The 25,256-nt window shown below is 43.6% G+C and overlaps 1 protein-coding gene across 3 annotated transcripts in view; it reads left to right on the top strand.

Annotated features, from left to right (window-relative positions):
- The window catches only part of PHACTR3 (phosphatase and actin regulator 3), a 166,743-nt gene extending 152,096 nt beyond the window's left edge, over positions 1-14,647 (top strand). For 2 of the 3 annotated variants that reach the window (XM_066236339.1, XM_066236336.1), the window contains 5 exons: positions 5,248-5,303; positions 9,130-9,191; positions 10,200-10,340; positions 12,077-12,153; positions 14,080-14,647. In XM_066236339.1, the coding sequence (XP_066092436.1) occupies positions 5,248-5,303; positions 9,130-9,191; positions 10,200-10,340; positions 12,077-12,153; positions 14,080-14,095 (352 nt within the window). In that variant the 3' untranslated portion in view covers positions 14,096-14,647. The remainder of the gene's footprint in view (positions 1-5,247; positions 5,304-9,129; positions 9,192-10,199; positions 10,341-12,076; positions 12,154-14,079) is intronic. The other variant, XM_066236337.1, reaches the window with a different exon arrangement.
- The last annotated feature ends 10,609 nt before the right edge of the window (positions 14,648-25,256 follow it).

The following is a 25,256-nucleotide window of genomic DNA, read 5'->3' as shown; positions in this document are numbered from 1 at the left end:
ACGGAGGCGGCTTCAGATGTGTGTGTGTGTGTGTGTGTGTGTGTGTGTGTGTGTGTAGCACCTGGGGTCACCCTGGTGTGGGATCTGCAGCCAGCACCTCCCATGTGAGCCTTCAGCAGGCTGATAGCTGTACTTGGGGGTAGTGGAGGACAAATAAGGTTTGGGGGGACACTAACTGTTCCTCAACATGAGCTACTCTGCCCCCTCAGAGCCTGCAGCCTGTCCTGCTCTTTCTGTGGCCTGGTCCTCATGTCAGCCCCTCAGAGAGGCCTGCCCTCCCATCCTCTCTCACATGCTGCCCACATGCCCCTGGTCATCCATCGGCCCTGATGGTGCCCCAGGGAACCCCCTGAATCCTGCACTCAACACAGGCCTATGTCTGGCAGGAGGAATCACTGTTGGGTGGCAGTGGTGTCATCACCCTGGGGGAATCCCATGCCAGGGAGCAGGGATGCCAGCATTCCTGAGTGATACAGGCTGGCGCTGGAGCAGGATCGGTGTGCCCGGGAAGGAGCTCCCAAAATAGCCGGGTGTCCCCATGGGTGTGGGGCTGTCTGCCGTGTAGCCGAGGCTCTGCTCTCCAGGAAGGCCGTCTGCCTGGTTTGCAGGATTGCATCTCAGTCTCTGCTCCATGCCAGGATGACTTTGGGCATCTGCTTGAAACTCAGCGCTAGAGGAGGTGGGGATGTGGGGCACAGGAACTGAGTGGAGTGACGCTGGCCACCTGGGTCTGAGTGTGGTCAGTGGAAGTACCTGCTCTTGGCTTTAGTGATCTAGACCTCCTCGCTGTCCTGTGGGTTCACGGGGCCAGGTAATTGGAGGCTCAGGTAGGGGAGAGCGGTAGGCCCTGGCACCCCTAGACAGATGGCAGAGCTGGGACTTGAATTGGACTCTGTGCCTGTGTGTGGCCCTCAGTGCATTTCCCAGGGGAATAGAAATTTGACAGCCTGAGGAATGTGGCTGCCACAACCCTATCATTTAATCTCCTAAAACCTATTCCAGGATCCTGGCCACCTCGTTGTCAATGATCTTGTCCACTGGACCCCCTCTCTGCCCGTTTCTCTTGCTCTTTCCCCACCTGCTCACTGGCGGGGTCTCCTACATCTGCAGTCATCTCCTGTGTTCACAGCACGGGGTCAGGTGCAGAGCAGGGTTCACTCCAGTTCTGTGCAGTGGAGAGGCAGGAGGGCCTGGGAGCCCCCACGGGATCAATGGTGTGGGCTGGTCCCCACGTGCCCAGATGACTCCCACCCACATGTGCCACCCCTTCACCCTTCTTCATGTGTTCCATACCTCTACCTGCTGTTTGAGTGCCAAGGCCTGTCTTCACGGTCCTGTTCCCCAGCCCCGGCACCCTACCTCTCCAAAGTGTACAGGTGGGGACCAGGCTAGGAGACAGCAGACACTTCTCTACCTGGCATTTCTCTTCTCAGTGTGGCTCCCACCCCAGGTGGCACTGGAATTAGCCGCCACACTCCGGCTTTCCCAGTGTGGACAGTCAGAAGTAGACCACGGTTCCCCAGCTCCAGGGGGCACCTGCCCGTCACCAGCAGGAGCAGCGAGTTTCATGCATCAGGAGAGGGGGTGGCCACAGGGCAGGAGCTGGGAATACCTCAGGGTGCTGGACCCCACCCGTCCCCCCACCCTGAAACCTCGACCCCTCAGCTTAGCTCCCAAATTCCAGCCTCCCTGGGGCTGTGTCTCCACAGGACCCCGTCTGTGAGACCTCAAAGCAAGGACACCCTGGCAGCACCCCTCACTAGGCACACGGAGCACACTTCACAGGGGAGGGCAGGGGGCCTGTGTGCTTCCTCTGTCAGGCCATGCCCATCCCGCTGTGCTGGCCCTGGATGTCTGTGTGCTGTGAATCTGATCACAGCACGTCCCTGAGCCCGAACCTGATCACACTGCCTCCCTGGGCCTTGATGATCTCATCTGTACAGGGGGTACCAGGTGCTGTCTGAATGATTGACATCAGGGCTGTCCTCACTCTTGGATTTTAGAAGCCCCACCCCTATAGGCAGAGCCAGGTGAGTTTCAGGCAGCAAATGGATGATATATTATCTATATTTCATCTAATATATATTAATCTGGAGTTTACAGAGTTCTTAAACCAGAACTAGTAGCTTCCTCCATCTTGAATGTTTCAGGGGATCATTGGCCACTCACAAGCCTGGGACGCCTGTCCTTCCTATCTGATGGGGGTTGGGAGGCTCCAGGCCCTGAGCAGGTCCCTGTCTCCTGGTGGGTGGTCCTACTCTGTTCTTCCTTGGGCAGCAATCTGGAGGAGTCCACAGGGTGCTTCCAAATGAAAATCCAGGGCTGGCGTGCCCTTCCCCCCAGCTCGCCCAGGTCTCCTGCCCATGGTTGTGCACACCTCTCCAAGCTGAGTAGAGTTTGCAGGATCCTTTCCAACCTCAGGACCTTTGCACAAGCTCTTCCCTCCCTCCCTTGCTGAGCAGTCCCCACTTATCCTTTTGATCTGGACTCAAGCCTCACCCTCCAGGGAGCTGTGCCATCCAAGTCCACCCAACCTAGACTTTTACAGTGCTGTTGGGTTCCACCTTTTAGCACTGGTCACCACTGAAATGCAGTTGTTTGTGTGATAATAGAATGGGTGTCTGGGCCTCATTGGAACCAGCGCTCCCTGAAGCGGGTCTAGGTCTGACTTCTCAGTGCCATGTCCCTAGGGCGAGGCATGTCATCAGTGCTCACTAACACCTGAGGAAAAGGGGTTGGGTTAACCCAAGGCTGAAGTTCAGAGCTCTGGTGCCCTTCCTGGGTGCTCAAGCAGGGTGAGTCTAGATGGGAGCTCTGGACTTGCATGCTTCCCTTAATGCTGTCTCCTGCCCCTTCCCGAGGGACCTGGGATCTTTCTCCTGAAAGAATTTTACAGGGACGGTACGGGCTGGCAGTGCTGGGTCCTGGGACTCTGGGTTCTCTCCTCCAGCCAGCCCTGGGCTCCTGGGCTCCCTCTGGGTATTGGGCAGGTTAGTGACAACCCGGCGAGCCACACTTTGCTCTGCTCACCACTGTGTACCTATGGGACTGCATCAACCCAGACAGCTGCCCCATCTAGCTCACCTGGATGGTGGAGGTGCCCTGGAGCCAGCTTTCAACCTGGAAGCATCGGGGGGAGCCCGGCACCAGCTGAACCTGCACTGAGTGGTGGGACCCTACCTGCTTTCCCCCTCCGGCCAGTGGCATAGATTTTGGTGGTGAGATGTCCACACTTTTCTGAAATGTTTGACTTAGATGAAATGCTTTCCTAGAAACTCAGTCCATGACCAGCCAGCAACTTACAGGGTGTCTTCTTGAGAGAGTTCTTAGAAAATTACTATATGGTGCATGTAACTGCACCATGTTACAGACACTCTGTGTGTTAGTTCATTCAATTCTCACACCTATGTAAGGAGCTATTATTACTCCTCATTTTGGAAGAGAAGACAAGTCTCTCTTGTGGAGGTGGAGGTGGAGGTACTTTTCAGGTTTGAGGAGGTACGTGGCCTCCCTTCTTGGTGTCCCTGCAGGCACCCCTGCTGGTCAACTGGCAGTGAGTAGGCACTAGGCTCTGTCCTTTATGGAGTCTCTACAACTTGGCCAAAGTCTCCTTTTTCATGAAGCCTGCCTTGATCAGCCCAGCTCACTGCCTGGAGCTGGTCCAGAGGCCTCCTCTCCCCTCCTCCCCCAACTGCGAGCCTAGCATGTGAGCAGTTAAGAGACCCTGTCAGACATGTGGTCACCCCATGGCCAGCTTCTCCTCTTCATGGTCTCAGCAGAAGTGGATCTCACCTAATTCCCTGTCCTGTCACTCACCCCGCCCCCAAGCCTCCGATCTTAGTTCCTCTGTGGCCTTGACTGCTCTCTGGGCTGGTCTTGTTCATGTTGTGGTCTGTCAGCCTTCCAAAGGGCAGGGCAGGCTTTTCTTGGTGACATGGTGCTCTGGGGCTGGGACAGTGCCTGGCACAGAGCGCATACTCCAGAGGCACTTGCAGAGTGACTGAGTGAATGGCATGTGGGGAATGTGACCAGGCTGAGGGCGCCCCACCCAGTGAGCTAAGTTTTGTGCTTACTGCCTGGGGCTGGCCTGGAGGCCCGGGGCCCTGGATCCCTGCCAGGAGTTGTGGGGGCAGGTTTCATGTCCCCCCAGATATTAAATTAGTACATTGAAGCAACCACCCACAGAGCCAGCAGAGACACAAAGCCACCAAGGGCCCCAAACAGCAAACTAACTGTCCTGTTGAGTATGGAGGGAGGAACAGCCGTGCCCTGGGGACGCCCTCAGCTTTGTGCTGGGACAGGGGTTATAAATAGCAGACAAATGTTTCTGGAGGCAGTGCCATCTTTGGGGCAAAACATTATGCCCCAAATTCAAGGCATGTGAACACAGAGCCCTGTTGTCTCCCTGGCCATGGCTAAAAGGTCTGAAACTGGGGAGGTTTCTGGCTGTGACCCAAGAACAACATTACTGGAGTTACAGAAACAATTGGAGCTTGGCATTAATTTTGGCTAATTATGCCTCCCTCTCCTGACAAGCCGTGTGTTTATTTATGTATTTTTTTGGCTGCATCCTCCAACGCCTTCAATGAAGAATCCATTTGAAAGGAAATAATGATTAGTCTCCAGGTCGCAGGAAGCAGAGATTAGGCTGGGTGCGTGGGGCGCTGGCTGCGCATACCAGGAGATCCCCGGTTGTTATGGGCGCCCTCCCTCCCGGCTGCGGGCTCCTGAACCGGGAGGTGGGGCGCGCTCGTCACGCTCGTGCCGCTGGAGGATGTTTCAGAGGCAGGTTCAGGGGCGGGAGCAGCTGGAGCCACTAGGAGCCCCGCGGGTGCAGGTGTTCCGACCCAGGCGCATTCGCTGCTCCCGGAGCAGAAGCTGAAGCCGGCTGCCCCACCCTCCGCCTGGCAGCAGCCTTTCCTGAGCGGGTCTCTGTGCTACTCAAACTCGCGGCGCCCGGATCGTCCGGACCCGCCAGGCTGGGCGTGGACCGGGACATGAGGAGCCGCCCCTGGAGAGGCGGCACGTGTGCTGCCACCCAGAACCCAGTGACAGCGGGGACCTCCCTCCCACGGGGAGTCTGACTCGACCTGCCGCAATAGGCGGCCACCAGAGGTCCCCTTCCTCTCCTGCAGCTTTTGGAGAGCAATCTTGAGGGGTGCACCAGCCACCTCCGACCTCACAAACCCCGGTGGATCCATCAGCGGTCACCATGGTGCAAAATGTAATTCTAGTGTTTTTCCGCAGACGGCTGAGCCAAAGACCTGCGGTGGAAGAACTGGAGAGGAGAAACATCTTGAAACGTGAGTAGCGAGCTGGTGATCCCCCTGGCGGTCCCCGCACATGTGCTGAGCTGTGGCTGTACCAAGCCTGCTGGCACTGTCCCTGGTGCCCTCCCTTCTCTCCAGTCTAGCTCTGTTCTGTGTCCCCAGTAAGTTGGAGCAGCTGAGCAATTCTGACAGCCAGCTCTAAAGGAAAGTTGTACCCAGAAATGTCCCCTTTTAAATTATAGAGAGGAAAAAAACCTCCTCTGGACACAATTGAAGATATCCCCATCTTTAGGTTATTAGTTGATCCTGTAAATCTGAGGAGGAGAAATCAATGTTTTCCCACATGCTGGCTTTCAAGCAGGTTTCCCTGGGAGTTTTAAACGGGGCTTCTTCCTGATGGCCGCAGGTGTCACAGGCAAGGTGTAGACAGTGTCATAAATCCTACCACAGAAAAACAGCGCCCTCGGTCGTTGCACCTGAGGGACAAGCAGACAGCTCAGAGAAACGGTGAAGCTGGGGGACATGCATTCAGAAACCTCTACTCCCCGCTTCACACTCACAGGTCGGGTGTCCCCAGTTAGGTGTATGGTGTGAACATGCCCTGGACACAGGTGTCCGGTAGCCTCCACAGTACAGAGTACACTGTTCTGTCTCATTTAAGTCATTGATGATTTGGGGTGGTAAAACCCTTTCAGAAGTGTTTCTCGGCTAGTTCTTTCATGATCTGGTCAACAAACTTTAGTCTTCAAAACACTTTCTACAAAAAGTGTCATCTTACAGTTCAGATTTTTAAAGTATTTGTATTTGTTTTCCTCTGTATGTGATGAATGCTGCAGACACTCTGAGTCTGGTTTTATCCTGTGAACATCTTTTGACAAAGTTACACGGCTGCCTTTCTGCCAGAAAGCAGATGGCAGAGCCTCATTCTGGGTGCAGAGTCCGACCTGAGTTTCTCCCCTTCCTCTGCCTCGGACAGTTCCCTCCTTTATAGACCATTGGAAATATTTAACCTTAAGAATTCTTTGTTTTACTTTTTACCCTTAAGATATGACAACGACTATTCTCTATTATGCGCACGAGGCCACGTGTGAGGATTTGAAGAAAGGCTTTCTGTTAATAACCTGCTCAATTAAACGGGCAGGTGGAAGAGTCAAGCTAGATTACCAAACATTTGAATTTTAAAACATTAAGTCACTAATCTGTAAAGCTTGTAAGTCACAGACATCCTGAAAGTAACATGATTGGGACAAGTTAAAGCCCAGACTCAGTGCCACCGTCTGAGGGGTCTGCTGCCCACAGCCAGTGGATCCTTTCTCCAGGGAACTGGTCCTCCTGGCTGTAATGACCTGTCCCTGATGTGGCAGTGGCCCAGGCCTCCCACCAGCCAGCGCTTCTGCTTCTGCTGGTCTTGGCAAATAATTGCAGTGCCTTTCAGATGGAACAGGTGTTAGGTGCCTAGAGCTGGTGAAGGAAACTGACTGCACTCACCTTCAGGGCACAACAGGGAACAAAAGCGTGGGTTTCCCACACATGGCGGTGGCTGTACGTTCTCTGCCATTGAAGCAGTCAGCTGTGTCCCCAGCTCAGAAGTGTCTCCACGCCCTGAGTGGGAGGCTTGAGCAGTTCACTGCCTGGTGGTGGGTGTGTTTTTTGTTCCGTGAGGATGAGGACAGAGTAACCATGTCTGGTCTGGGGAAGAACATTGCACCCAGCAAAGGCTTCAGATGCTCCTGCTCTGTTGCTATTTCTGCTCAGAAACATTCTGAGAATGCCTCCCATTGTGTTACTACCCCTTCAAGTGGGAGGTCACGAGTAATGAATGGCAGGAACGCTCCGAGCTCAGCCTGAGTACTCAAGACACAGGGCGCCTTTACGTGTAATAATACTGAATACGACAGTTCTGCCCTCAGCCCACTGTGCAGGCATCGTACTCAGCCCTTGCGATGTTCCCTCATTTCATTTCTAGAACACAGTGCTGAAGTGTGCACAGCTGTCCCCAGCCCCCTAGGGAGGAAGCTAGGACTCAGCCAGCGTAACAGGAGTTTTTAACAAGAATCATGGTAACAGGGGACAGCTCAAGTTCACAGTCAGGTCACCCAGCATCATTGTCCATGTCCTAGCTGCTGCATTATGAGGAATAGTGCATTCCTGATAGTTTACGAAAGGCTTGTGTGGGATTGTCCAAACTCCTGGCACTCTTTCCAGAAAAATTTGGGAATGGAGGCTCTGATCAGTGCTCTCTTGTCTTGGAGGAGACACAGGGTTATTTTCTGGGTCTGGGATCAGAGATCCGCAAACCCATTGCTAAGTAGAGGTCAGGGAGAGAGCCCATGGCTCGGGCTTCCAGGAAGGGCATCCTGGAGTTGATACCCAGCAGAGCACCTGGCCCAGGGAAGGACCTGCTCGCGCTTTCCAAGCTCAATTCTCCAAAGCGCCTGCTGTGCTCACGTGACCTGGGTAGTGCTACTGACGTTGTTCGTGATTGAAAAAAAAGAAAGATCCAGTTTCGTTTCAGTGTTTTCACATGAAGGCTTTCCCTGGGAATTGTCCATGGCCTATTTTTAAGAAATTCTGAAGAATTGGTTTCATATTATTCTTTATATCCCTCATGGTAGACCTGACATGTGATACTTTTACAATTTTTGTCCTAATTGTGTTACCAGCTTCCTGATTACAGCTTGTGACTGGTTTCTTCTGGTTTACTACTAGGATTCTCTTTACAAAACACCCAAATGCGAGATGACTCTTCTGGGCTTTTTAAAAAATTATGGATAGACCAATGGCTGATATATTGATATCAAACACACATATACCCAATGCCCCCAATGCATGCATATTTGAAATGTCTTAAATAAAGGCAGATGACATAAGAGTATGTGAAGTCCAAGCAGCAAGGCTTCCCTTCCTGGGACCTGGCGGTGTTTCCAGGGGTACTTAGAGGAGCCCCCTTTCCTAGGAACAGAAAACTCGGCCCCAGTCAAGGAGCTGAGGCTTTATTTAGCAGCAGAGAGCGCCAGAAATAGAACGTCCATTATCTCCTATCCGAGGGCGAGGCATAGATTTTCCACTACATGTCAGCATTCTGCTCTATTTTTAGCTCCCAAGAGTAGGTGTTGAACACCACTCGAATGCTAATAGTCACAACTCACAAGCAAAGCCAATTTTGGTGAGAGACTTGGGCTTCGACAAAAGGCGCGTCATGGTGTCGTGTGAGTGTTCTGGCTCCTGGTGCGGAGAGGCAGCTGGGTTCAGGGGGGTGTTTGCGCTGGAAATACACCCTGAAAATTTAAATTCCAGGCAGGCATCTGTTGCCCAGAATCTGAAGAAGGGTGTTCCTTAGCTTATATTGGTTGGCTAAAATTAAATGTGTCTACCTAGTAAATGGAAAAGGAAAAAAAAAGGAGGCAGTCACAGTTCTATTAATATTCATTCATTCATGTGTATGAATGTGTATTATAGATATAACTTATCCTACTACTAGGATTTGTTTGCCATCGCTGTTCCTAGATGCGAATCTGCATGTAGAGATGAGAGATTTGATCAGAGGGGCAGACGCCCCCTGTTTCTCCTGGAGTGACTGCAGAGCAGCAATGCCATAGTTACCCTCACACAGAGAAGGGCCCAGGAGACGGCCGACAGCAGAGCCTCCCTTCCAGAAGGGTTCCTGAGTGTCAGTGAGCCCACCATCTCCTGAGCCGTCCCTGGCCGAGTGGAGGGAAAATAACTGATACAGGGAAGCGTCATCTCAAGGTGGCCTTGAGTGCCCCCTCAGCCACCAGAGGGATGGAGATCCAGAGGACACTTCCCTGTCGGACAGAAGGAAGTCTCAACCTGCTTCTTTCTTTTTCTTTACTCTTAGAAAGGAACGACCTGACAGAGCAGGAGGAAAGAAGAGAAATCAAGCAGAGATTGACAAGAAAGGTACTATAATTGAAGCATCTTACTCTCTGAATGAAGGTCAAGGGGTAAAAGGTGGGCAAGAGGAAAGCTGCTCTGTAGCCAGCGTGATGGACAGTACAAGCCCGAGGTCCTGAGTGATGGTTTCCTGGGGACAGCAGACTCACTCACCAGACGCTGGGAAAGCAGTGTCTTTAAGGTGTGACTCTGACGTGCCTCCAGCTGAGGTCCGTGCCCGGCACAGGGCTGGCCTGAGGGCTTTCCCTTTGTTTCCCGGAAGCCAGGTGCTGACTGGGTATTTTCTTCATTTATTTGGGGCCTTTACACAATGTCTAAGAAAGCATACCTGGATGTCAGGGTTTTTACCTTTAGCTTCTCTGGTAACTTTGAATTTGTGTAGAAGCTCCGGATGGCGGAAAACTTTGTTCGCCCTAAGGATTTGTATGCGGGACTCAGTTAAATCAAAACTTACTATGGCAATAAAGGTAGAAACAGTGTAAACTCTGACCTTTTAAAACCTGAACTGGCTCTAAATTCTAGTGTTCTGGTGTTTCCTTCCCTGGTACCTCCAAAGTGCTTTATAATAATCATGATGATCATGATGCTATCTTGTCCTGCTTGAAATTAAAAGAATACTTTCTTCCTGAGCTTGACTTAAGAGTACTCGTGGTAGTTAGCATTTTAATTTTATCAGTAACTTTTTTTTATAAAGCTTATCTGATAGTTGGAAAGCAGCAGCTTCTGCCCTAAAATTTATTCCAAGTAAATCTGCCACCCTGTCCCTGAGCCTCTGCTCCATACGCACTGCTAGGTGACTGGGTGGGAGCCTTCTGATGCCATGTGTGCTAAGTGGGAAAGCTGACTTTAAGGTGCACCATTAAAGCCCTTCCCATTAAAGATGGTTTGCATTAAGGTTCTGTTTCGCCTTTTTCAAAGTTTATACTTCTTGATGGAAATGCATCATTTGTTCTGAGTACTTTAAGAAAGCTAGTTTGGCATGTGATACCTAAACTGTGCTGACCTTTATTTTAGCTCAACCAGAGACCCACGGTCGATGAACTAAGAGACAGGAAAATTCTGATACGATTCAGTGATTATGTGGAAGTGGCGAAAGCCCAGGACTACGACAGACGGGCGGACAAGCCCTGGACGAGGTTGTCAGCAGCGGACAAGGTACATGACAGACGGTCTGAGCTGGTCAGGGCAGTCTTGTGGGAAAGGGCCAACCATGTCATGCCAGGGAGTGCATTTGTTCTCAGACAGCGAGTGCTTCAGCTATGAAATTAAGGCCATGCCCTAACCAGTTGTTGGTTTCACAGACATTATGCAGGTCAGGGTTGTGTTTTCAGCTAGGGGACCGTTCAGCCCCAGGGACATTTGGCAATGCCTGGAGACATTTTTGGTGTCACCAGTCAGGGGTACCACTGGTATCTAGTGGGTGGAGCCCAGGGATGCTGCTAAACCACTCACCGTGCCCTGGGTGGTCCCACCACAGAGAATCACCTCGTCCAAGGTGTCAGGGATGTGGAAGCTGAGAAACATGGTCTGGGGAATGAATCAAAAGTAGGCAGGGCTGGCAAAAAGAGAGTAGATGACACAGGCTTAAAGAAAGTGAGCTACAGAGGGGACAAGGAGGAGTGGAGGAGGTCCAGGAAGCATTCAGATGGAGGTGGCTCCGGAGTCAGTCCTGGTCCAACCGATCAAGGAGATTCCAGAACCTCCTAAGCCATCTGAGCTGCACAGCCAGAGAGGCAGGAAGACAACAAAGAGACAAGGGGTCCCCAGGGGCTAAGGGGTGAACAAACATCCACCCAATGAGCCCTTACTCTGCCCTGTGTTAAACCCTGTCAGCTGTCAGTCATCTAATCCTCCAAAACACCCCTGCAAGCCAGGTGTTGCTATTATGCCTGGAGAGATGCTACTGAACAGATGACTTGGAAAGGCACAGGGAGGTGAGCCCTTGACTGTGGTCAGATGCTGTTGTCTGGCAGGATTTAAACCCAGCAGTGTGTGCCTACAGTATTTCTATCATACCTCCTAGTGGTTTTTCAGAACTCTTAAATAGTTTAGGAAGGGATTGGAAATAATACATTCAGCCAATGAGTTAGCTGAAATTGCTAACTATTCCTCACTCTTTCTATGCTGAGAATGAATGTTATGAATGTACGAGGTTATAAATCAATGCACGTGGGTTTTGCACCAACTTGGAGAACTACAGACATGTGCTTGGACTGACTCTTGGTCACTCATTGTTGATGTGCACCAAGAGGTCCTAAGGGGTGAAGGCAAAGTGTCTGACAGCAGACCTGTGGCGTGTGGCAGTAATGCCCCCTGAAATCTTCAACTCCAAGCCTTTCCTTGCCCTGGAGGTGGGGTTGTGTCTGATATTCTTGGATCACCCAGCCCCAGATGGGTTTATCTGAGAGAAGTCCTCGATGAGAGTGGGCTTTGGGAAGCTGGAGGAGGGCCAGATGAGAGGCATGTGTCACCCATGTGCAATGACCATGTTATTTTTCAAATAATACAAAACATCAATGCATGCTGAAGTTAGAATGACTTCTCTGTAAGTTTATCAAAAGCTGCATTTGACTCATTATTTTGGTCTTCCTCCTCTGTAAGTGCCCTAACCATGTCCTCGATCAATCTGTTATGTATCATACCCCAGCACAGCAAATAAATTCACTGACCACTTCCACAGTGCTGGCCAAACACTACCATGGTTAGGACTGAAGGTGAGGGGGAGTCTAAATGCTGCACAAAGTTGTTTCTTCCTTTCTCTTTTGAAATTTTGATTATGAAATAGTAAGTCAGCAAGTATTAAGAATAGTTGTTAACCTATGGTCGTGGTACTAATTTCCATCCTCAACTTTTTAATGTCCCGTAAACCACTGTGCTGTTTCAAATTTCAGGCAGCAATCCGTAAAGAACTCAACGAATACAAAAGTAATGAGATGGAGGTACATGCATCGAGCAAGCATTTGACAAGGTCAGATTTCTATTTGTGTGAATTTCATGATACTTATAACATTGTATTTACTTAAGAAGAAAAAAAAGAAGAGCCACAAAGAACTATGTATTCAGGTGATCCAAAGTACTGCTGCAGAGAACTACTATGAACAACCAGAATGCTCCCTGATTAGAAATGGTGTTCACGCCCACAGTTTCTTCCCGGGCTTGGTAAAGGGTGATTATGTAGTACAGTATTGCACAGGTCATTGGTTTATGTGTGTAGTTAATGTACATTGAAGAAAATTAGTCTCCAGGCAATCACAGTAATTTGCCTATATATTTCATTCCCCTCCTCTAATATTCACAACACTCCAAGTTTATAGAACTCCCCTATTTATACTTCTGGGAGTGCTAATTATTTCCCACCCTCCCATTTCCCTTTTCCCATCTTTTTAAAATTTACATTCATATCTTTAACCAAGTTCATGCTCCCCACAGGCTCAAAGGCCTTTTGTGTCCTCTGTAAATATTTGAGTACCTTCTATGTGCCAGGTACCATTCTAGGTGCTGAGAGTAAAGAGATTCCCATCTTCATAGAGTTTATACTCCAGTGGGAATATACCGGCTGGTTCTTTCAGAAACAAGACTTCACCAAGGCGCATCTCTTCTCTGTCCACGTGGTTCATGGTTGACATGGGGTTTCTTGTTGATGGAGAGTGGAGACTTGCTTCCCTTTGCTCACTGGGCAGCATATTCCTTCAGCATTTCCCCCTTCTTTTCCATGGTCATGATAATGAGCAGTCATCCTCGGAAGCTCTTGGGTACCATTCATCCCACAGGCGAGACCGTGATGCAACAAGCCTTCAGTTCAAAGCAGCTGCTCTGTCCTTTCTGCCTTGGTCTAAAGATGCCCAAGCCCCAGCTACAGAGAGAAAGGAAATTCTTCCTTAAACTAAAATAATAGTTTCCTTTCCTTTCTGTTTGTCACAAAGCGGCCACAGCAGTTGTTATGTAGAAGATGTATTCTGTAAGGTCAGTGTAGCTGTGGAGCTGAGGCTGGGAACTGTCTTCCACTCTGCAAGACAGTTTTATGATGAAGATATCAAGGGAGGAAGAGGAGGCTGCAAGGCAGGAGAGAATAAGTAAATTATCTAAATATTTCTGCCATTTCCTCCATGACTGGTGTATGTGAGGGAAAGAACGGGTCATCTTGTTTTTGATTATTCAGAACACTCAAAAACATTTAGGAAATAAATGTTCTGCAGGAAAGCGTTCAAAACTATTTTTAATGTTCACTCTGTGTTAAAGAAAAAAGGTATAAGTCCTACATAGTCTGTGTATGGTGATATCAAAATATTTAATACATTTCCCCATTATACATTAAGAGATGTTTACTAAAAATATGTATTTTCTTTCCTAAGTCCCTGATAGTTTTCTTAGATGACAGAATTTTGAGAGTGAGCCCAAAACTTAGATATCAGGAAATAATTATAAGACTTTTTTACTACCACATTTTAGGATTTACTGTTGATTTTTAAAAGTCAGAAAAATATTTGTAGTCCTATAAGATTTTCTTGTGTATTAAACATTACCACCCATTTCCAACTCTCTGAAAACAAATGGAACTATAACTTTTACTAGAATTTCCAATAACCTGTTTTATCAATCCATTGCCTTTATCAAAGCCCTGGCTTTGCATGTACTTGAAGGATTTTAAAGCTGTTTTCAAACTGTTTTAGGTTGTCTTGAGAATTCATGACTTCATTCTCTTTTGGGTACTAGGGGGCGCCTGAGAGTTGGGAGCCCTGTGGGTGCTACATACACTTTAACCAAAGCATGTTTTCCATGTTGGACTTCTGAGAAGCTTTTAGTAGCAACCAATTTCCACATGGATGGTTTTGGCAATTTTAACTTAGAAACGTATAACCTTAAGTTATTCTTTTTTTTTTTTAATAACTTCTAGATTCCACAGGCCATAGAGATTTTCTTCTGAGAAGAATTTGTGTTTAATTTTTGATACCAACACTGAACACTCATCAGGGAACTTTCCTGAAGTTCAGCTCAAGACCCCCTGCTGTGTTTGTGAGCAGAGCAGGACCACATGCAGGTGAAACTGTGGCCACACTAAGCCAGAAGAGGTGCAGGACACACTTCACTCTTTGATGTCTAAAGAATGAACCATTGGGGTCAGCTGAAACCCAGGGTAACTCTGCCAGGAGAAAACTGTTGTTTGCCTTTGAGCCTTGTTTTAAGTTCTGCGGAGTGACAGGACGGGCGACACACATGTGCAGGCGCAGCACTCTGAGGCCTCAGCGTGAGGGACATGTGACGCGGTGTCATTCAGTATTATGTTGAGAAGACATTTTTATTGCAATCATGATTGAGTTGAGAACTCTTTAAGTTTGTGTTAATACAAAATGATTTACTGTATTATACTTTTCCTTTTTTTATATAATGTCTAACAAAAATACAGCTGCAACATTTTGATTCCTGTTAATTTTATTCTTTAATTAAATGACTACTTATTGCAGGAAATTTACCTGGGCTTTATATTTTGGGGGAGGGGGGTCAGATAAGAGTTTGTTTGAACAGTAGTTTATGAAACAAGTCAAATTTTACTATTTTTGAGCTATCAGAATCCAAACACATAAAAGAACTCCAAATGTTTGTGTTTTGTTTTCTAAATTGTTAGTGTATATGGTTGGTGCCTTGGAAAATCAAACTACCTTTTTCAAGTTAATTTAATGTATCATTGAGAAATGAACCTAGAAATCAGTACTAACTTGCTGAAAAGTTCTACCAAGATGAATATTCTGCCCTTTTTAGTTCACACTTAGGAACATTATTAACTATTATAAGAGACAAAGGTTTAAATGAAGCAGAGATTATAGGAAGGAAATTTATGCCGCAAGAATGTAAAGAGAAATCTTAGCACAAAGGAAGAAATACATTAAATAGAATACATGGTCCCTGGAGATGATGTGGGTTCTGAATAAGTGGCCTCACAAAATGAGCCCCACCCCCACCCCTGGACAGCAGTGAGGCAGCTAGCATCTCGCTTGGAGCTTGTGGAACCTGTGTGCTCAGGTCCCAGGTCTGCCCTCTTCAGCAAAGTAATTATTTTCTCTATTGGAACATCATCTCTCTGTGTGTCTCACATGCTGTAATTTCTTCATTTTTCAACCAGATTACATTCAGCATCATTCCACAGCAGTTTCAGATGTATAGCAACGTGGCTGGAAAACCATGCACTCCACAGAGTGGTCCCCCTATTGCCCCAAGTACCCATGTGACTCCATAGCCCACTATCTTGACATTATTGACTCTATTGCCTGTGTTGCAAACTGCATCTCTGTGGCTATTCTGCAACTACCAATTTGTACTGCTCAATCTCTTCACCTTTTTCATCCAGCCCCCCCAACTTCCCACCCCTTTGATAGCTATCAGTCTGTTCTCTGCATCTATGAGTCTGTTTCTACTTAATTTTGTTCTTTAGATTGTATGTATAAGTGCGATCATACAGCACTTGTTTTTCTCTGACTTATTTCATTTATGATAGCATAATGCTCTCTAAGTCCATCCATGCTGCTGGGAAAGGTAAGATTTCCTTTTCTTTTTACAATTTAGTATTCCATTGTGTAAATGTACCACAGCTTTTTTATCCACTGATAGACATGGGCTACTTTTGAATCTTAGCTATTGTATAATGCTGCAATGAATATAGGGGTACATATATTTTTTGGCATTAGCATTTTGGGGTTTTTTAATATATTCCCAGAAGTGGGATATCTGGGTCGTAGGTGTTTCCATTTTTAATTTTTTGAGGAACCTTCACACCGTTTTTCACAGTGGCTGCACCAATCTGCATTCCCACCAACAGGGAACAAGGGTTCCTTTTTTTCTACATCCGTGCCAACACTGGTTTGTGGATTTATTGAAGATAGCCATTCTGACAGGTATGAGGTGATATCTCATTGTTTTTAATTTGCATTTCCCTAATGATTAGTGATGTTGAACACCTTTTCTAAAGAAGATAAAGTGTTGGCATGTGTAGCATCCAACTCATCCTAAGTGTCTGATAAATGTGACCCGCCAGTTTGGTTGACAGGGAGCCTGGAGCACCTGGTGTCCTCTGGGACTTCTTGCACGTAATCCTTCAGTGCGTTCCATGACCTTCTCTGCTCTACTACTTTAAGTGGGTCAGGTGCCCATGAAAACTGCCCAACCCTTGTGCTGGCACTTTATCCCAAGGGACTTGTGATCACTCCTAGATGCTAGCAAGCATACTGCTTGTTGAATTAGTCTTGTACAAAAAAAACACTATTATAATAGAAACACTCTAGCTCTCTTACTTGCTGAGTAACTTGTGAACTGCTTGACCTCTCTGAGCCTCAATTTCTTCATTAATGAAATGAGATATTTAAACCCTTCCAACTAGATGGCAGTTTTCTTAATTTTATAAACATTTGTGTGCATATGGTATATTTAACATATATAGAGATATGTACTATTTTATTCATAACCAATTATTTGTGGCCAACCTCCAAAAAGTTTAGGGTTTTCTTCTATTTTAAGGTACATATAGCAGCTCCCTATTTTATTTTATTCAATTTAAAATAATTGGAGCCCAAATTATGTAAAATTAAGATTTCAATTTCCTTCCTGTAGAAATATCCATACTTATTATAAAACAAAGAAAAAAAAAGTGCCTCTATTCTAGAAACCATCTTGGCCTTAAAGCAAAAAGGATCAGTATTGCTTATAAAATAACTGAACTGTGTCTATAGTTAGAGATGAGCTGGGAGAAGGGACATGTTTAAGTTTTCTGTCCAAGTTAAGTCCCATAACTAACGGCAAGTAAAATTAAAATACTCATAAGAGGTTTTGGTTTGGTCTAGACTCCTCAAGGATTTTAAGATACCGTAGGCCTGACTGCAGTGGCACAGTGGATGCAGTGTCAACCTGGAACGCTGAGGTCACCGGTTCAAAATCCTGGGCTTGCCTGGTCAAAGCACATATGGGAGTTAATGCTCCCTGCTCCTCCCCCTCCTCTCTCCCCTCTCTCTAAAATAAATAAAATCTTTAAAAAAAATAAAATATTGTAGAACTACTATAATCAAAATTTTTAGCGATAGTATCTTCTACCATTGTACTTTTATTCATAAATAATTATTCTAAGTTGTTTCCATATTTCATGCTCTTGTATTATAAGAGATTGAACGATAAACTAAAACCCAATAATCAACTGTGTGCACCTAGTAAGTATATGCAATCCTGATCTAAATATGCATATGACATGGTGTCTTAAAGTCTTTCCTAGTGGGAGAAACAAATTTAAAAAGCAATTTATACATCACATGTATATGTGATTACATGCATATTATACATATATAAATTTACCTTTGTTGCATATTTGTAGTTTTTATACTTAAGAACCTGAAGACTTTGAAAAAATTTTCTGCTTTATTCAATAAAATACAGTATCTGATCAGAATTCTTCATTACTAATAGTCATTAAAGAGGTTTTAAGAATTTTTCAAAGTTTAAGAAAATATAAAGGGGTAATTTCATGATAATACAACTTCCAGGAGAATCCATTAAGTTTTAAGCCAATCCTATAGGGGAAATAGTAGGTCATGACTTTATACAAAGTACCTTTTTAAAAAATGTAAAGGTACTTTAAAAGTATGTAATTTTTAGACAATTGAAATGGATAAGGAAAAACATCTGACATCAAGAGGTCCACCTTGTGGACACATATGGTAATTACAAGTTTAAATTTATTCTATTATATATCAATATATTGAAAAATGTTTCATACACATCCACAGTTCTTCAACACCAAAGTCAAGTCCAGAAATGTAAAATTCTAATTGTACTGTTAAAATTGTTAGTCCCAGCCTGACCTATAGTGGTGCAGTGGATAAAGCATCGACCTGGAACACTGAGGTCACTATCACTAGTTTGAAACCCTGGCTTGTCTGGTCAAGGCACATATAGGAGTACTAATGTTTCCTGTTCCTCTTTTCTCTCTCCCCCCTCCCCTCCCCCTTCCCCCTCTAAAATTAATAAAAAAAATTTTAATTAGTGCCACATGTTTCTAATACCCATTTACCCAGTTCTTTTTCAGAGATTTGAGTTTCTCATATGAAAGCAACATTTCAGTAGGTGCTCATAAGCAACTGAACATATTGAAAGTCAAACTGGACATGTAAACATTTAAAAAAGTAAATATAAATTACATATTTTCCTGTAAGTTTATTAACAATGAAGATAATAGGAACATATCACTAGTTCATATTTAAACAATGTTTTGCTAGGACAATGGAAAAGCTACCAGTTATCAGTTTCATAGCTCTATGAAAACAATAGCATTCAGTGTTTAGAGTAATAAGTAATTTTTTTTACTATCAACTATAAATATAAATATGAAAGGGAAACTCTTGAAAATTTTATTTTCTTGACAATAAGCAATGTCAAGATTTCTGGATATGGCATACATGCTGATAATTTTTTTTAATTGATTTTAAAGAAGGGGGAGAGAGAAACATTGATCTGTTGTTTCTCCACTCATTTGTTGATTCTTTGCACTTATTGGTTGATTCTTTTATATACCCTTACCAGGGATCGAACTCACAACCTTGGCATATCAGGACAACTGAGCTAACTAGCCAGGGATGCTGATAATTTTTAAAGTTTAAAATGTGCATTTATAATTTATGCAACATTACTTTCTGTATTTTCCCTTTTCAAAGATGCACATGCTGAAAATGTTCCTCCAGTACAAATGTGTGACCTAAAAGACGGGTCTATACCCCACTTCCCAGCCAGAGAGCTTCATGGTTATAGTGTTGACTCTTGTGGCACAAGACAGTCTCAGTAACCACATAACATTTTGCTCCAGTTTTTACATTCCCAGTTACATTTGCTTATTGCTATTATCTCCTGATGTGTTACTTTGTTGAAAATTGTACTTTAGTTGCTTACCCATAGCAATTATGATTGTTTTCATACTTCAACTTTTACTTCAGTAGGTTAAGGATCTTAGAAGTATGAATTCATGTACAATAACTGTGACTGGGTCACATAATGCCAGGTGGTAGTAACAGAATGGCTGAAGAATGATAGCAACTGTGGAACTGCCCACACCAAGCCCTGAGTTCAGAGTTGGCAGAATTCATCACGGTGGACTACCAACTAAACCCGAAATTAAATGTTAAATGAAAACCACAGTCTACACCCAATCAAAGGATCTGCAGGGTATCCCCAGTGTCAGGATTTGGTGACATTTATGTCTCTGGAGTAATATCTGTAGAGTTCAGTGTTTAAGCTTCTGCCTGGTTATACTAATACTGCAAAATTTCTTTTCTTTTACATGTGTTCTTCTGGGACAGCTACCACTTTACAGCTCAATTTGGTTGGAGTGCAGTAACCTATGCCAATATGGTCTGAAATTGTGACCCAGGTAAGAAATATGTCGTTAGCTATAATGATTATTTGTTTTTAATGTTTGAAGTAGGAAAATCAAGAAATTTTAGCTATGATAACAATCTTTAGCCTCTGCTAATGCAAAATTTATTTAAATCCCTATTTCTGTTAAATGATAAGATAAAATGAGGAATACATTTTATAATACAAAAACAGATGCTTTAAAATTTTTCTTCTAAACTCAGGGTCTTGCAAACTATAGCTCAGACCAAATCTATCCACCCTCTTTTTTAATGGCCCGCAGGGTAAGAATGGTTCTTGCATTTTTAATGACTACATTTGCCATGTTTATACAAGTACCTACATACTAACCTCAAATACACCTTTTGGCCCAAAAGACAAACATTTACTACATGCCCCTTAAGGCAGTTTACCAACTCCTGCTCTAAAATTTTTTCAAAAAAGTTTAACAGAAAATGTTAAAAATGAATTACACAGCTTAACCAGGTGGTGCAGTGGATAGAGCGCTGGACTGGGGCACAAAGGACCCAGGTTGAAGCCCCGAGGTTGCTGGCTTGTGCACAGACTCACCAGCTTGAGCGCAGGGTCACTGGCTTGAGTGTGGGATCATAGACATGATCCCATGGTCGCTGGCTTGAGCAAGGGATCACTCACTTTGCTGGAGCCCCCCAGTCAAGGCACGTATGAAAAAGCAATCAATGAACAACTAAGGAGCTGCAACAAAAAATGGATGCTTCTCATCTTTCTCCCTTCCTGTCTGTCCCTACCTGTCCCTGTCTCTCATCACCAAAAATATAAAAAATAAAAATAGACCAAAATCAAACAGCTAAATTTTGTTTATAGTTTTTAATATCAAATCTATGCCAAATGTCAACTCACTAAGAACTTTGCAGTCATGAGGTAATTCCATGTTAACTTATTGAGCTGGCAGCTTTCCATAGCAGCTATGTTTATTTACGTCCCCCAGAAATTCATCAAGGTTTCCATTCCTACATATCCTAGCCAAACTTTTTTCTTCTAGCCATCTTAGTGAGTGTGAAGTGGCATTACATTATGGTTTTGATGTGCATTTCCCTAATGACTAATGAATGACATCAATATATTTTAACATGCTTATTGGCCATTTGTATATCTTTTCTGGAGAAATGTTTATGTAAGTCCTTTGCCCATTTTTTAATTGGGTTGTCATTTTGTTGTTAAATTGTAAGAATTCTTTATATATTCTGGATACTGGACCCTAATCAGATATGACTTACAGATATTTTCTCTCATTCTGTAGATTTTATACTTTTATGTATTCTTTTATGCACAAGCTTTTAAATTTTTTTGTGAAGTCCAACTCACCTTTTTCTGTTGCTGTTTCTGGTGTTATGTTTATGAATCCATTGCCAAATTCAAGGTCATGAAGATTTACTTCTGTTTTTTCCTAAGAGTTTTATAATTCAGCTCTTACTTTGCATTTTTGATCCTTTGGGAGTTTTTATATATGGTGTAAGGTAAGGGCCCAACCCTATTATTTTGCATCCAGCTGTCTAGTACTAAAACCATTTGTTGGGAGATACTATTCTTTCCCCACCAAATGGCCTTGGCACCTTTGATGAAACTGAGTTGTCCACAGGTAAATAGGTTTGTTTCTGAACTCTTGATTCTATTCTGTTTGTCAATATGTCTATTCTTCCATAGGTACCACTCTGTTTTAATTTAGCTTTGTAGCATTAAATTGGGAAGTGTAAGTCTTCCAACTTCATTATTCTTTAAGATTGTTTTGCTATGTAGGGTCCCCCTTCCATTTTCATGTGAGTTTTAGGAATGGCTTTTTCATTTTGCAAAAAGGCCATTGGGGGTTTTGACTGGGATTTCATTAAATGTGTAGCTTGCTTCACTGAATACTGCTCTTTTAAAAATATTGTCTTGCAATTGATGACCATAGGATGTCTTCCACTTGTTTGGTTTTTTTTTTATTTCTTTCAACAATGTTTTGTAGTTTTCAAGTGTACAGTAAATCCTCACTCAATGTCATTGATAGGGTTCTGTGACTTCTAGTGAAATGACATAAAACCAATTTTACCATAGGCTAATTGACATAGAGTTCAGTTCCTAAGACATCTCATCACTAAAATGAAACATTTAATAAAATGTTGAGATCCTGCTGTACAAAATCATTCTTCCTTCATAAATTTATTTTAATATGCTGCTGAATTCAGTTTGCTAGTCTTTTTTGAGGATCTTTTCATGTGTATTCATAAATACTTGTTAGTACCTTGGTAATACTGGCTTCATCAAATGAGTTAAAACTGTTTCCCCCACCTCTATTTTTCTGGAAGCATTTGAGAAAGACTAGTATTAACTGTACTTGAAATGTTTTCTACAACATTTTTTGGGAGGTTTTTGATTACCAATTCCATCTCACTTGTTATAAGCCTATTCACATTTCCTATTTCTTCTTGAGTCAGTTTTGGTAGTCTGTTATTAGGAAATCATCCATTTTGTCTGAGTTATCCCATTTGTTGGTATTAAAATTGTTCATAAAATTATATTTTCTTTTAGGTTAGTAATATCCACAAGTTTCACTTCTGATTTTAGAAATTTTAGTGTTATCTTAATCTAATGGTTTATCAGTGTTCTTGATCTTTTCAAAAAACCACCTTTTAGTTTTACTGACTCTATTTTTTTAATCAAGTCTAATATTTCTTCCAACAACTTAAGGTACAGTTAGTTTGATCTTCTTTTCCTAAGTAAAGTTATTGATGAGAACTTTATTCACTTTTAATGTATATTCCCAGCTATAATTTCCTTCAGCACTGCTTTTGCTGTATCACATTAGTTTCAGTATGTTTCATTTCCATTTGTTCCAAAGTATTTCTAATTTCCCTTGTGATTTCTTTTTTGACCCACTGGTTATCACTGGATAGTTCCAAGGAAGGGAGTGACTTGGTATGAACTATGATTTAGCAAGCACAGGCTGGCTGCTAAGTTAATAAAGGATTAGGGAAAAGCAAATATGAATGGTGGAGGCTGTCAAAATTGTGTGGAAAATGATGTTGACACTGTCAAAAGCAGGGACAGAAAGTATACACATAGAACATATTTTGGGAGTATTTTGCAGGACTTGTTGATCAACTAACTGGCCAAAGGAAAAAGAGAAACCAGGAATTAATTTTAGATTTTTGGCTTGAGTAATTGGGTGAATAAAAGTGAAATTTACTGAGATGAAAGGTTTACTTCTTTTTTTCTTTGGTGATGAGAATGTGGAGGTAGAACAATCAAGAATTGTTTTGAGCCTGACCAGGCGGTGGAGCAATGGATAGAGCGTTGGACTGGGATGCCAAGGACCCAGGGTCGCTGGCTCAAGCAAGGCGTTACTCGTGGTCTGCTGAAGGCCCATGGTCAAGGCACATATGAGAAAGCAATCAATGAACTAAGGTGTTGCAATGCGCAACAAAAAACTAATGATTGATGCTTCTCATCTCTCTGTTCCTATCTGTCTAGCCCTCTCTCTGACTGACTCTCTGTAAAAAAAAAAAAAAAAAATTATTATTTCGAGAAAAGAGATGCTTGTTAACGTGACAATAAGGCAGTGTATCTGATACTGTGATGTCCAAAATAAAGGTCAGAATTTTTATATATTTTTAAATCATCAATACACAAAGATAATTATTATCTGGGACCAGATGAAATTCCCTATAGAAGTGAAGGACTACGAACCCCAGATTAAGAGATAGAAACAAACAAGAAGTGTAAGATGCATACCAGCCAATGGTGAAATGGCACCAAGAAGCTGAGTAAAAAGAAGAGATTTATTAAATCACTGGTGATATTGATAAAAGCAGTTTCAGTGAAATAGTGACAGAAGTCAAGGGAAGGGAAGGAATAAACAGGTAGTATATAAGTTGAGGCAGTAGAGAAAATTCTGTCAATGTTTAATAGTAAGTAGAAAATACATAGGGAGGGCAGCAATGATGCCAATTAAAAATAAGTGTGAGCTATCCACACCAGTACAGAGAAGTCAAAGACAACAAACAGCATTAGAACACTAGTAGGAGTTGTCCTGACATGTGAAGGCAAATCTTCCAGTGGAACACGTGAGAAATCCAACAATGCTTGTGTCAATGCAGGTACTACATTAGAGTTTAGGGAGAAGAGACAAGAGTATCATGTGTGGCTACCTGCTGAAAGGTAAAGAATTAAGAGATATTGGCATACAACAATACTCTGGAAATGCAATACTCTGAAAATGCAGTACAGTAAGGATTACTGAGCAATGCCACAAAACCACGTGAACTATGTGGTCATAAATGTATAGCTTGATTATGTGATTCTTCATAGATGTTCAGATTGTGGAGTGAGGCATGTGAATTACTGGATAAAGTCCAGGACAGGAAAGAGGGCAAAAGAGGATAATTTTATATATAGGAATCTAGAACGGGGAAGGAAGAACAGGAAGGGTAACAAACTTAGCAAACTGCCTGGGACTACTCTAGAGAACAAGTGTGAAAGGTAGGATAAGAATGTTGGAAATAGATTCGGGAAGACAATGACAAGGTCACAGTAGAAAAGTTTGGAAGAGCATAGAGAAGTAGGAACTTGGGCTGGATTACACATATTACACAGCAAGGGAATAAGTGTGATGTATGATTTAGAGCAGGGGTCCCCAAACTTTTTACACAGGGGGCCAGTTCACTGTCCCTCAGACCATTGGAGGGCCGGACTATAAAAAGAACTATGAACAAATCCCTATGCACACTGCACATATCTTATTTTAAAGTAAAAAAACAAAACGGGAACAAATATAACATTTAAAATAAAGAACAAGTAAATTTAAATCAACAAACTAACCAGTATTTCAATGGGAACTATGCTCCTCTCACCGACCACCAATGAAAGAGGTGCCCCTTCCGGAAGTGCAGTGGGGCCAGATAAATGGCCTCAGGGGGCCGCATGTGGCCCGCGGGCCGTAGTTTGGGGACCCCTGATTTAGAGTCTTGTCAGTCTGGCCAAAGATGAGGTCAACATGTCTAGATAGAGTTCTGTAAGTCTCACAGGGCAACATGGATTTACAGCTCCTGACTAGTGTTTATATTAGAGTTGTCACTCTCTCTTGAAACAGAATCCCTATCCATAAATCTTAACTGATGGTTAACAACTGAATGAAGCTGAGTAAGAAGTGAGCCACTTTCCTAAATACTGGTAGTATTCACCTATTCCACCACCATTAAGCAGGCAGGCAACAGTGAGTAAGGCTGCTTGGTATTATATATATTTTGCATACCTGACTGAGAAGAATATTTTGTTTGACCATACACGAGGAAAACAATGAATGATTTAGAAAATAATTTTATGGTATTTATCCAAATGACATTTCATAGTATAATAAAGTTGAAAATGCTATTAAAGCAAACTAAATGTGTACTTATTTTTATAAAGTAATCTTGCAAATTACTACAATGAATAGAAGCTTGACAAGTACTTGTCAAAACAGCCTGCTATTAATTAAGAAGTCTACCTAGAATTAAAATATAGACAACATAGTAACTGTTTCAGGCTATTTAGTACCTTCTAATACATTGGAGCTATAATTCACTATATATACCCTCCTACAGTGTGCTAAAAGTACCAATTCACACTTGACATATTTAAAATCAAAGACTTCTCAGAGTGGCTTAATTTTTATTACTTATAAACTGAACTAGT

The sequence above is a fragment of the Saccopteryx bilineata genome, chromosome 6, assembly GCF_036850765.1.
Source record: "Saccopteryx bilineata isolate mSacBil1 chromosome 6, mSacBil1_pri_phased_curated, whole genome shotgun sequence".
Taxonomy (NCBI): domain Eukaryota; kingdom Metazoa; phylum Chordata; class Mammalia; order Chiroptera; family Emballonuridae; genus Saccopteryx; species Saccopteryx bilineata.
The sequence above is the reverse complement of the archived record's forward strand: the minus strand, read 5'-3'. Positions and strand labels throughout refer to the sequence as shown.